At 32.6% G+C, this 13931-nt stretch overlaps 1 protein-coding gene across 5 annotated transcripts in view; it reads right to left on the bottom strand.

Annotated features, from left to right (window-relative positions):
- The window catches only part of LOC106170041 (voltage-dependent calcium channel type A subunit alpha-1), a 150133-nt gene that overhangs the window by 2919 nt on the left and 133283 nt on the right, over positions 1-13931 (bottom strand). For all 5 annotated transcript variants that reach the window (XM_087008330.1, XM_087008325.1, XM_087008327.1 and 2 more), the window contains 10 exons: positions 13683-13793; positions 13254-13363; positions 12102-12134; positions 10472-10498; positions 8123-8226; positions 6935-7000; positions 5171-5230; positions 3870-3975; positions 2933-2965; positions 1214-1303 (listed from right to left, as the gene is read on the bottom strand). In XM_087008330.1, the coding sequence (XP_086864456.1) occupies positions 1214-1303; positions 2933-2965; positions 3870-3975; positions 5171-5230; positions 6935-7000; positions 8123-8226; positions 10472-10498; positions 12102-12134; positions 13254-13363; positions 13683-13793 (740 nt within the window). The remainder of the gene's footprint in view (positions 1-1213; positions 1304-2932; positions 2966-3869; positions 3976-5170; positions 5231-6934; positions 7001-8122; positions 8227-10471; positions 10499-12101; positions 12135-13253; positions 13364-13682; positions 13794-13931) is intronic.

The following is a 13931-nucleotide window of genomic DNA, read 5'->3' as shown; positions in this document are numbered from 1 at the left end:
ACCAATTCAATTTCAATTACTACATTTCTTGGTTAGTACTATATCAAATAACGTGATACTTTATGAAATTATACTTAAATTCTGAACAACTGATTTAGTTACGCATAAGACCTGGTCTTAAAAATAAAATTAACAGATCTAATTCTCATCATATATAATACTGCATCCTATCTAGGAGCTTGCATCATGTGTCTTATCCAAATTACTCTTATCAGTCAGCTTCTGTTCAATTTTGATAATCACTTACAAAACTGTGAGCAATAATAGTTTAATATGAATAATCCTTCAAAAATAACATGATATTAAGTTCTTGATACCAATGATCACTTCACAGTATGTCCAATACAAAATACAAAAAAAAAAGGAAAGAATCATGTTAAATAGTTTCAACCACTGCACACAGTCATTGGTATCTTTTGTATATTTTCAATTTTTGTCACTCAGTAAATACATCGCAATGCATCAATTAATGTTTTTTACAAATAAAACTATCTGTCAGAAGACTAGAGTAACACAGATGCCTCTGAAACAAAGAATTTATTTACTCATATTTAGAGACATAACAACCACAGCAGGCCAACTGCAAAAAAAAAAAAAAAAAAAAAAAAAAACATCTACTTCATTTTCAAACAAGTTCCAACTGGAAATTCCTAGGATCACTTCAAAGAGATCTTGGCTTTAGAAAAGGTACAGAATAGTCAAGATTCAGCATCATATCACTAAGTCTTTGGAAATAAATGCAGACAATATATTAGCAAGTAGTATTATTGAACTAACTGATCAAGAATAAAACATTAGACCCAAGACTAGACATCAGACATGACAAATGTACATGTCAATAGAAATGTTCTATATATACATTTCTAAAGCAGAATTTATTTTATCTTGTCTGATTTCTAGACTAATGGCAGGAAAACAAATTTGGAAGGAGCTTGCATAAAAGCAGAAAAGGCTAGCAACTTAAAGAACTTTATGATTTTTAGAAGCAAAAAAGATTATAGCCTTCTTAGACTTCAGAAAATCAAAAGCTTTCAACATCATGGGTTAGATGTGGTATAAGACTCCTATGTGCTACATATGGCAACTGTACAAGATTTCTGTGCTACACTAATGCAAAAAAAAGTTACTCTGTGTTGTTATGGTGGATTTCATTTCTGAACAACATCATTTTATACAAGCCCCTGTCAGAGATGTAACTTAAAGTAATAAGTACCTCATCCACCTCTATGCGTGGTCCATTATACATACTCTGCAGGGGCATCAGCTCTTGACTAGAGTAGGTGTGGTCACTTATCTCCATGCTCTGAAACATCAGACAGAGCTGGTTAACATGTGGTCAGGGCAAGTTCTGATATTAGTATCTGATGTTTGATTTGTCATGCATAGAACATAAGGTTCATGAGGTGAGACATGAAACTGGTGGTGGGATCTTGTAAGTTGTTATAAAAGATTGCTTGTGTTTGATTTATTCTTATGTCTGAATCAAAAAATATAAAGATGAAAAATACTGTGAGCATTCACTGAAAAAAAATTGTGTACATAATTACGTTGAATTCTGAGTAACAATGTTAGGCTATAGATCCAAATCATGTGCTGGAAAACATTGCATACTGATTCTCATAATTTCAACTTATATACTGAAATCAATCAATAACTGTTAATGCCCTATCCTGGAAAAAATTAATTTACATACACTTTGATACAGTAGGTTGAAATAAAAACAAGGGAATGGGCAACCATTTTCATGCTCTGTAAAAAAAAAAGTGTTACAATAGACCAGCAATACTATACATAAATGGGATCATTTGTTTGTAACATCTTAAATTTGGGTGCCAGTTTGCAAATTCTAACACAGCAAAATCTAATTTTCCATTTGGTCCAGTTAACAATCTATTTAAAGCTACGTTCATATATATTTTCATGATATTGCTGGACTACAACAGAAGCAAGTGTTTCAAGGACAACAAAATTGTGCTTTCACTGTTCACTGTAAAGCTATCCCACTGGAAATCTAGCCAATTCAAGCAGTTACCCTAATGAGAGTCTGAAAGCATATCACACAGAATATGGTTATATAACTTCATCACCAATTACAAAAATATTATGATATATGCATAGTAATTTTCTTTATTTTCAAAAATCTATTAGGTAAAGCCTTGTTTATATCATGGTTAAAAAGGTGTGATGGTCAGGATAAGATGGTAAATTTGAGTAAAAGCAAAAGGTAGGCAGGTGGTCATGTTACACAAAATCAAACAAAATATTAAGACAAAATGGATCAGTACAGTTTTGTTTAATATTTGATATTAGAAGGGAACTTTCAGAACCTTCTCCTTAGTGAACACCTCTTACTGAACAACAACAGCTAACACCACGGTTCACTTAAAAATTAACCGAAGGCAGGTTTAGCTCACATATTACTAATACTTATACAGGGTAGTTCCAAATCACTGAAAACAAAACACAAGGTGGTGCTGTCTAGGCATGCCCTCATTTTGTAAATTTAAAGCAAAATTACAAGTTCTTTAAACAACAATTACTGTTCAACTTGACACACAAAACATTCCTGAATTTTCATGATATTCAATATAAAGAGTTATTATCAATTACTATGTTCCATACTGTTGTGCTCCTTCTATATGATCTGATGCTTTAAAACAATTATGGCACTTTTTCTATGGCAAACATTCATAAAATCAGTTCTAAACTATTAGTAAGCTGAAGCAGCCTCTCATATTAGGTTTAACTTTTGGCAAGCTAATTTATACCTGATTTAAATTTATGAGGTCTTCAAAACAACTGGTTCACAAACACTGGGTTATTGCATTATAACAGCATACCAAAGTAAGATACATTCAATAAATAACATTGATAATAATGATAATATTGACAGTTAGAACACATGGGCAGTCTTGACCATGCTGATACATACTGAATCACTCTGGTCACTGAAATACTCCCCTTCCTGTAAACAGTTAAAAGTTATGATCATATTAAATATATTGAACAACACCGCTAGTGTCATGCCTGTATCATTTTTGTTCAAGTCTTCTTTTTCAATTGGTGGAAATATATATATGCATGCTAGCATGAGAATTATATCACTTTACATGACAAAAACAGTTTAGGCCCTCACATCAGTACAATCCTGTCCATTTGATATCTTGGTTCCTGATGATCTAACTGTTGACCTACCCTGAAACTTCATAGCTATAACATATAACACCTCAATACCAAATGACTTGTATGTACACTGATGACCAAACCTCTGGAGATCTGGGACTTGTTTCACAAATGAAAATTGGTCTATATTGAAAAAGACTTTATGTGTCTTAGCCAGCTTAATTCCACTTCACAGCCTAAAAGGCTGGTCACCCCTTTTTGTCTTTGAATTATGCACCCACTGAAAATAGCATTTGTATTGACATTGCTCTTTACTCTCAGTGATGCCAATTCATGTCAGTTAAGCCATCATTTATAAAATCCTCATAGTAAGACCGATATTGTGAAAACCAACTGTACCCACTTATCTACATGTTTGTGTTTATCAGTCTCTGTCAAGCAAAATATATAATTAAATAAATAAAATTATAATAGTAAATTACAGTAAATTTTTTATTTTTTTATTTTCATTTTTTGTAAAACAGGCCTGGTGAAAATATGTGGGATAGTTCACACAGGACTAACTTGGACCAAAAAATGGCTTATCAATATCACTTGGCTGTGGAGGCTTCACTTTTTAAAACCCATTTTAAGAAATTGTGGTTTCTGGTAATGTCAGTTTAAGACAGATTTCGTCTTAGCTTTCCTGGTAGCCTAAACAAAGTAGTTTACATGTTACTGCAACATTAAATGAAGAAATATCTTACCTGTTGTTCTTGCAGTTTCTTCTTCTTGCTGCTGTTTCTCCTCAAAAAGCCAAAAGGCTTATTTGACCAAGATTTGTCTGGGTTGCCATGGTGAGGTTTGTCAATGCTGAAACAATCCAATTCAATATCTAACTGAAAATGTTTTCATGGTAGACTGAGTAAATTATTTCACTATCATTTACTCTTATAAATGAATGTTTTTCTATTTTTTTTAAAAGATTATTCCATGTATAAATTCAAAAACTCAAACCCCAAATATTGTTTTATCCAAAGTAAACCTTAAACATAACTCACAGTTTTATACTTATTTTTGATGTAACTAAATATGGCAATACATAAAGTAAAATAAGACGCACCCTAACAAAATGCACTGGTTTAAATATAATTTTTAAAGAACATATTCTCAACTGTTAAAAAAAAATCATATCATAGGGAAAGAAACTGCTACAATAATAATTGATTCTTATTTATCAAAGACCAAATAATCATGAAACCAGCATGTTCTTTTTTAAATGTTGCATGAGAATTAAGTCATGCTTTCTCTAAAGTATCATAATTTAATATAATTAAGTGCAAATAGAAAACACTTCAAACCATAAACAACCTTAAATATTATACAAAAAAACTGCTGATTTTCATTTTGCACAGATTGATATTCTTGATATACATAACTCATCTTAGCTTATTAGATTACAAAATTTTGATCTGTGTTGCAAACATTCATACTCAAGTGTCAATCACTGCAAATTCAATATAAGTAATGCACTCTTAAACCAAAATATTTGATATCATAATAGCATGCAAGTCAATTAGAAATTGTGTAGCTCTTGACAGTCAGTTCTCCATGATGCTCCAGCACATATGGATCCAGCTCACGACAAAAAAAGAACTCATTTCACTCATAAAAGTTGCCCTTTGACCATAATCACATGACCAATGACAAAACTTTTGGTACGTGAACAATAATCACATGATTATTGTTCACATGACCAATTAATAAATTGTGGTCATAAAACCCATGGTAATGTAATACTGAAAATCATATGTTTCACCACAGATGCCAAGTCAACAACTTAAAGTCATGTGTGACTATACATTTTGACAACACTTAATCTGATGCTTTTACTTTCATGGTGCCCAGACAGAGAAATCCAAAGTACCCAATCAAATATTGTGGAGCAGTCACAATGCTGTTTGTCATATAGGTTTGTTACTTGGCATCATCACACAACCAACTGGTCATGTGACCTAAGGTGATCACATGACTCCTGATGACCAAAAAACTGGCCCATTCTACGTACCTGTTGTTACTACCACTATATTTCTCTCTTTGTTGAACCATGTCAATCACACTTAGCAAGCTGGACACGGACATAAATGAATTAATATCTATCATCTATATATATAGAGCAACATGGCCAGACAGTTGAGCTACCATAAACTCCCCCAAACCCAGTTTTAAAATTTGTTTAGCTACATTTACAAGTGCTCATCCTGCAAGTTTTTCATCACTTTCTGCCTGACCCTGATGCAAGAAATCACTAGTCAACATGCATACCATTAATTCCAATATAGAATATTTACATTTAAGAGAAAATGAACATCATTTTAATTGTTATTATATAAAGTTATTTATACAGTGTTGCCAAGCAAGTTCATTTATAAGTATTTACTCATTTTATTTTACTAAATTGTCCTTTATCTTTTGTCATGCTACTGTCCATAAAAATCTTTAAGAAATCATCTGAGTCTAACAATATTGGCAACGCTGCTTATCAAAGTTGAAGTGTTTTTACTCAGTTTGTGAAGATGAAAGCAATGCCTCATGCCATAGGCATGAATAAGTAGAGGGATGATTTTTTGAACTCAGGATGTTCACACGTCTAGTAGGAAAAAACAACATTAAAACATGTACCACTGAATGAAAAGTGAGTAAGAGTTGTAATATGACATGCTCACAGAAAGATGAAGTTCTGGTCTTGGGTATCAAATATGCATTGACCCCTTCACTTCTTGACAAAAGAAAAAAAAAAGAAAGAAAATCCAATCACCTGTGAATTGAACTCAAGTTACTGTTTTATGGCTTTTACAACCAAAATTACCGTAAAACATACCAAAGAATAAAAAGAAACCAAACAATCATCTTAAAAGTGAGCATTCATAGAAAGGAAGTCATATTTGTTAGATATTTCTATCCTATATTAGTTGTTACTAGTCTATCCGACAATAAGTTATTTACAAGTCAGCTGTAGATGGGTATTCGCCTCTTACATATGGAACTGTTGTACCAGTTTAACTACTTCAGTTGTTGCAGTACATGCTAGAGCAGATAGTAACTGGGATCTTTTTTTATCAATTTTTTTTTTTTTTGCTGGTTCAAGGTTAAGATGAACCCGGAGCTTCTTTTCTTCTTTAGAAAACAATAATTAGGAAATTCTGTGATGATTCATTCAACAAATCAAAGTTTACTGTCAATTTTATTGTGGTGTGCAAGGAGTTCAGTCTACTAAGGAATAAAATTACTTAAATGTTCAGTTGACCTAGAGCTCATTACCTGTTAAACATCAATCAAAAAGAATAACTCCAAAATTTCATTTAATATCCCAATTCTCATCAACTAGCTTCCCAGGGACACAGCAACCTAAAACTACTTATGTTGTTTTAAAGCAAATTATGAGAGGGGGGCTGGACGGCAACTTATTTTTGCAAGGCTTTGTAACTTAAATATAAGCCTATTCTATCATACATTAGCAAAGAAGCCATTCATAATGATGAACAAATCAAATTCATTAATTAAAAGGTAAAAACCTATTACTTGGCATACAGGTATTGGTTAATGCATTAAATAAAAAACCTTTCAATATGCAAATGATATTCAATGGTGCAATAAAAATATCAGCTTAACCAAGTGATGAATTTGACATTGTGATGGTAATTGTGATGGGTTGTGCAATTAGCGACTGGTGCTGGTTACTGCAATCCTAGAAGCATGTATTAGTCATTGCGTTAGTTGTGCCATAAGCAGGTGTCAGCTATTGCGTTAGTTGTGACAGCTAGTGCCTCACCTTTGCTTGCTTCCTGAGCGAGAGCTAGTCCCAATCAGTCCCCGTGATGGAGACAAGTGATTGGGGCTAGCAGAAAAGCAGGGGAGGAAAAAGCAAAACAAAATTGAGCATCTAAATACATTCCATTTAAATTGATTTATCATTTTTGTTTTCTGTATGATACAAAACTAGTAGATGTTCCAATGCTGAAATAAACCTATCTATATTGATTTCCCTTTTAAAAGACTGTTCATTCTCCGCATTTCTAACTAAATGTAACATTGAAATATCTTCAAGCATTCCACCCTTCCTAGTATTCATATTCAACTAGTTACAAATGTGTTGGTATTTGCAAGATTTTGTATTATTCTTTCAGCTGGTGTATCTGCCCAAACCAAAAAAAAAAAACAAACTTGTAAGTAATTTCTGCCAAATATAAAACTAAGCATATACCACTTTTGCACAATTTTCCTAGTCATACTTGGGGATTAATATGTGGAACCTCAGTACACTGCATAGCTATTCACAAAATGTACAGATGAGAATATGACAGCAAAATCAGTATGAATCTTAGCTTATAAGTTCAGAAAACAGTAAGAAAAGCAGGAACATTTCAATCACTCAAACCCTTTCAAGGAAGGAGAAGAAATGTATGCAATTTTCCACACATAAAGAAGCATTACATACATTTTACTATTTTAGCAAATTGTAAATTAAACCATGATCTTTTTCGTTTCAAGATTAAGCAAAAACAATTCTCAGGCTCATGAAATAAATGAGTCAGAGAATATCTAGTTTCAGAGACTAAGAAAATGTCTTTTATCTGAGTGAGAATTATCAAGTGGTTCTTCCAGACACTTACATATTCCCATTCATTTGTTCAACTTTTTTTCATGTTGATTTTCGTTTAAAGCTTTTGGGTTTTGAACCAATTAAATAGAACTGACTCTGGCCAACACTTTTTTGGATAATAAAATCAGTTCAAAGTACTACTCTGTAAAGACTTCAAATATAAAATCTGATCAGCAGCAATGTTTAAAATTGTTTAAAATTTGCACTGCCCTTCAGGTCTTATTCCAGGTCTTATTGTAAAGTACCCCCCCCCCCCCCCAGCCCTTTCACATCCTGTAATATCGAAGACAGATGTTGAGACTCACAGCAAAATAAACTTTTCAGACAAGCCACAAACTGTGGTCAAGTGTTCAGTACCTGTATCCAGGCTCATGGCCATATTCATCTCCATTATCAAAACTGTCCTGGGTGGGCGTGGTCTTCAGAACACCCATTACTCTCTTCAACAATGACTGGGGTCTCTGGAAAAGAGATTTATACCATTTGGTCAACAAATATCTAGATGCTGTGCCAACATAACTGCATGTAACTAAATAATACCTAACTTATCTAACAATCTTGTTCAATGAACATGTTTTTGAATGCATTTTTATGTAATACTTGACAATTGGATGCCAAGGTCAAATATTCTCAATCAGTGATTGTGAAAGTAAGCAAGTACAGTGTTGAATCATATCATATGAAAGAACAGCCATCCATAATGATTAAAACAATTAGTGTACTGAATCTCAACTCTTATTGTAAAAATTGACACTAGATGGCACTAAATCCCTTGTTACCCATGGGAAGCCATTTACATCAGAGTAAAAAAAAAAAAAATGTTCCAATACTGCCTTGATAAAGCAATTTCTTCAATACATAGAAAAGTAACTACCACCAGAAAAATTTCTGAGATAAGTGCAACATAGATTAATTGTTTTTGATGATTTTTCTACACACCTTCTGAATCATTAACTGCAAAGCAGTAACTGAAGACCATTATATTAATGAACGTGATTAGCTTTAATACTCTAAACAATATCTTTCTGGCTACGGGCAAATCCTTCACAATTACGTGTTTGGGCCAAATCTTTATAATAATAATAATAAGAAGAAGAAGAAGGGCATTTTTTTAAAGCATGGAAACTGAAATCAGATACAAATTGAAAACATAACTGATGTGAAAAGATTTCTTGCATTGTCAAGACATGTTGCAATTTAAAAAAAAAAAAAAAAAAAAAAAAAAAAAAAAAAAAAAAATCTTACATTCACATGAGATTAGAATGCTTTAAGGATTTAATGTATCAATCTCCTCCAGAGCCTACTGGCAAATAACACATTGGGACTGAATGAAATGAAATATGAAACTGGGGACTTGAAGATAACACTTTGATTAACCCATCAACTCACTATTTGTCCTGAGTCATTGATTTACATAGTGGACAGGTTCACATATTAAACTATTTCTCTTGACTCAGTCTCAATCCTGTTTTACCTTTATAAGTGTTGGACTCTCCCTTTTTTGATCCCAAGTTTTGTATACTATTTTCATTAAAATCCATAAGCTCTGTTGTTACCAATTTATAACAATCTAACATAAACATCAACAACACAGCTTTATACAGTACAGTACATCATATTTAAACACATACAGTAACATTAGTCACTGTGACAGTAAGGACAAGACTGACAATACATTTATGAATGAGTCTGCTTTACAAAGACAAGATTGTACATTAAAAACTTTTTTTCACAATAGATGGGATTTGTAAATTTTCTCATTTCCAGATCAAAATCCCAACTATTAATTTTGTCTTGGCAAAGGTAAAGAGAGGTGTAACTTGCTTCTGAAAATAGGTACCACCAGCAATACCTATGAATTAATGCCACAAGATACATTTTGTATAATTGTTTCTTTAAACCAGTTTCTTATTATCCACATATGGGCACTTTGTTATCATATAACCAGTAACTCTGGTATTCATCTCCTCATGGCAGTGTACAGCAGACTCTTTTTCTGCACATATACATAACAAAACGCATACCTAACCTCATCGTTTCCATAATACACATATCAAGCCTTATAATGCCCTTAATCCACACATACAAACCTATAATACCCAAAATATGTATACCCAGACTTTAAACAGCCTTACTGCACACACCTAGCTTTTTAACATCAATAATGCAAATATATACTTAAAACATCAAAAATGCACATATATGCTTAAAACATTAATAATGCACACACCTAGCTTTAATTTCATAACATGCACATATCTAGCCCGGGTACATTGCGAGCAGGCAGGCAACCAGCCAGTACCAGGAATTACAATATCGCCACTTAATCATTGCTAAGCTCATGCCAGTATATATAAGCCACAGGGGAAAGATGGGGATATTTTGACTTAATACAATGAAAACACAGACCAATTTTATTATTATTTTTTTATTTTTATTTTTATTTTTTTTTTGTATTGGTGATTTGGTAAAATTTAGTAAAGTCTGGCTAAAAGAGAAAATATATGCTAGCATGACCCAAGTCATATATCATATACAATACCTAGACCAGACTTATCAATCAAAATAACTGAATTAACCAATAAAAAGTTTATCAAAATACTGTTAAAATTCCAATGGTCTGAACTCTGAACTCTGCTAGAAGTTGATTGATTGATTGATTGATCAGTCAGGCCAAAGGTTTGATTACAAAAAAATCATATATACCTTTGCATCTTGCAGAAACTTAATAAACTGTGGAGCACAAGGAAGAAAAATATTAAATAATCAGCAATCATGCATATACATGCCCATTCAAAAGCAAAATTTCCAGAAGCCAAGGGGAAACACTTTGAATGTCAATTTGCTTGAGTTTGACTTCAACTGAAAAATGTATATTCATATGATCTGTTTTGTTATGTATAAACTTCAAGTTTTGGATATTTAATGTCATATGGGTAATTTTTCCAAAAACGTCCTTACAACTGAGACAGCATTTCCCATTGGCAAAGCATAACATTGTTAGCATATATAAAAATGCACACCTGAATATAATCAATATAGCAAGTGTTTAGTATGGTAATAAGCAAGGGAAAATTTCAACACAAAAATACAGGGCAGCTCCCAGGTTATATATTTATGTAACATAACCTATGAGCTGTACTGATATCATAGTAAGCATTTAATTGTCTTTTTCTGCTGATATTTCCATACAATACCTATAATCAAGGTGGCTTTCTTTATAAATATCTTTGACACAATTATTTGTAAGTTTTAAAGGAAATAAGTGGCTTTAATGAAACATGTTACAAATCAATCACCAGCATTTAAAAAGACAATAACATATAACATCTCAAGATTTAAATCTTATCATAAGAAACCAGGGTCAAGGTCAAACCTCAAGGTCATGCACAATATCAGTAGCTACTTGGGCATCAAATCCAAGATGCAAATCGCCTCAAATCAGTGACATTAATTCTATAAAATTCAGATCAAGAGATGTTATACTTCAATATCATTGCCCAAAATTCTGCACTAATTCATTTCAAGCATGTTTTAAGGAAAGGTGGAATGCAATATCTTAGCTTGTAGCTTACAACATGAAATGAAAATACACCTATGTTCTACAGATGGGTATTCAAACTGAGCAAACAGAATGTCTGTGACACTGATTCAAACAAATAGAATCTAGTCAACAGCTTTTTTTAGATTGTAGGTATTTGTTTTTGAAGCCAGCAAGTTCAAAATTTTGTATGTTATAAATTAAGTAAAACTTCTTTTCAACATCCATTCATCCTTGAGCAATTTCTGAATACCCAGATGACATACGTATGTTGGGAACTATAAATATAAGGTAGGATGCTAAATATCTATAATTTTGGATACTGGCTTAATATAAGTAATGACCACCAATAAAAAACTTGAACTACTTCTAAAACAAAACTAAAACACATTTAGAAATCCCCCAACCACTGTCCATAAGCAAAGCATGCATCTTTAGTTCAAGGATTGTCTGGTATATTTTGTTTGCACCTTCACTTGACAGGTCTTACAGGAATTACATTTTGTAAAGTAAATAATTCATTGAAAATGTTAGTGGTATGAAAATGGAGGAAAGTGACTACATTACAAGGCTTAGTATGGTTTGCAGTGAAGAGTATCATCCACAATTTCAATCAACATTCATAAAAAGTATACATGAATTAATACTGAAAAAATACAACTACATAGTAAATTTCTGCAAGCAAACATGCAAAATGTAAAAAATTGAAAGCCACATGACTTGTGTTGACTGCTGATCATCAGTGAGTGATAGTAATCAAGTCATGTGAAGATTACAGTGCTTGTGCAGACTAACCTCTTCAGCTTTTTTAGGAGGTGGAGGAGTGACCTGCAACAAGAAGGTGGGGAGAAGCAGGTTACATCTATCTACTCACAAGAACAGATGTTGCCATGATGCTTCAGCTCCTTGTGGTTCTGAACCGTATCACCCATTTACCATAAAACTAAAGTGATTTTACCTTTTTAATTAATGAAAATCACTTTAATTGCATGCACCTTTGGGAACAGCTCTCACCACAGAGTATACACTTGCCTTCCTCACCAGGATTAAAATCCCAGTTAAACAGTGCTCATTTATAAGTATCAGGTTAACAGTTAAGAAACGTATTTCCAATGAGGACAGTTGCAATCATATACATCACCATAAAAATGATTCAGAACATTTCATGCATGAACCCAAATACCTGTTTATAAGAGATACTAGTTTATGGATATGTATACATAATATCTAATTCTTCATCCCTCTCCCAGTTACCATTTGACTAGCATGCATCTTAATTTGCCAAAAATGAACACTGTTCTGTTCTGTACATGGGAACTTCTCCAACTATAGGTGGCAACAGTGGCAGCAGCGGTGGGATTTTTACACAGATGCTAAATATATAGTAAACTACCTCACAATTTTCGACTTGATCAACATTACAATGAGGCTACATTGTAGATAAGAAAGCATAATAAAAAAATCAATTGTAAGTATTATGGACTTAGAATGTTAGTTCACAGTTTAAACTAAGGCACTTTTACTGTGTTGGTTATAAATACATCACTATAGGTGACTGTGCAAACACGCAGCAGTTGATTAATAGGTGCATTGGGTAGAGTGCAGGAGGTGTTTAATTGGTGAGTTGGGAAGGGGTGTAGGGGTACCATTTAAGAAGATCATCTTTATGTATATTAAAGGCACAGAAAGTAGTACATATTGCCCATTATTTACATAAAGAAATACGAAAGAGCACCATTACATTTGGGCATATAGTTAAAGCACAAAGGCAAATGTCTATCATAATAAGCCATTCAATTACAAGACTCTTTTAACAACAGATTTTACTTGAAAGGTATAACTTTTATAGATTTTTATTGCACTGAAGCAAATGCCAGCAATTGGAACATTAATTGCCATTTCCTGAAAATAAGAGAAATGAATCAGATGAATTTCTGGAAAACTTACTGATTTGGCATGGTTTGTTCTTGTCTGACTGGCTTTGTAGGCTTTCCAGTTCTCTGCTATCAGAAGGCCTGCATAGATCTTACCAACTGTCATCTTTCCATTATTCAATTCTGAAAAAAAATATATATAAATAAACATATGTTATCTATGCATGAAAATGATAAAATCCCTAATTTTTTCATTAAGTTGACCAAATGATATCTAAATGTCTGGATGTTTCAACTTTTATCTTTCAATTATAATAGATGCTTATAATAACTGCATTTTAACATTACTACAACTACTTTTTGATTTCCACCCACAATTTTCAGTAAGATGAAGTCTGTAACTTAACCCTTATTCTTCACCCTGGCCTAGCTATCATCATGATAATTGATACAGCTTTTCTTTAATGCAAACGTAATTGTAATAAATCAAGTGAACCCAAACCTTCATTTGGTGGCACCAACAACTTGATAGTCTTTGGTTTCTTTGACTGCAAGGGCCACATTTTCCGTATAACATCTCTGAGTTCTTCATCCTTTTGATCCATTTCATCAGCTATAAAATGAAACCAGTAAAGATGTATAAAACTTCACAATGTATTAAGATTACATAAAAACTGGACCTAATTTACACTTTCTTTAAAATAACATGTAGATTTTCTTGTTACATTGGGCATTGTTATTATCATTCTTT

The sequence above is a fragment of the Lingula anatina genome, chromosome 3, assembly GCF_051362555.1.
Source record: "Lingula anatina isolate TDL-2025a chromosome 3, LinAna3.0, whole genome shotgun sequence".
Classification (NCBI taxonomy): domain Eukaryota; kingdom Metazoa; phylum Brachiopoda; class Lingulata; order Lingulida; family Lingulidae; genus Lingula; species Lingula anatina.
Note: the sequence above shows the minus strand (reverse complement) of the source record. Positions and strands in the feature narration are given on the sequence as shown.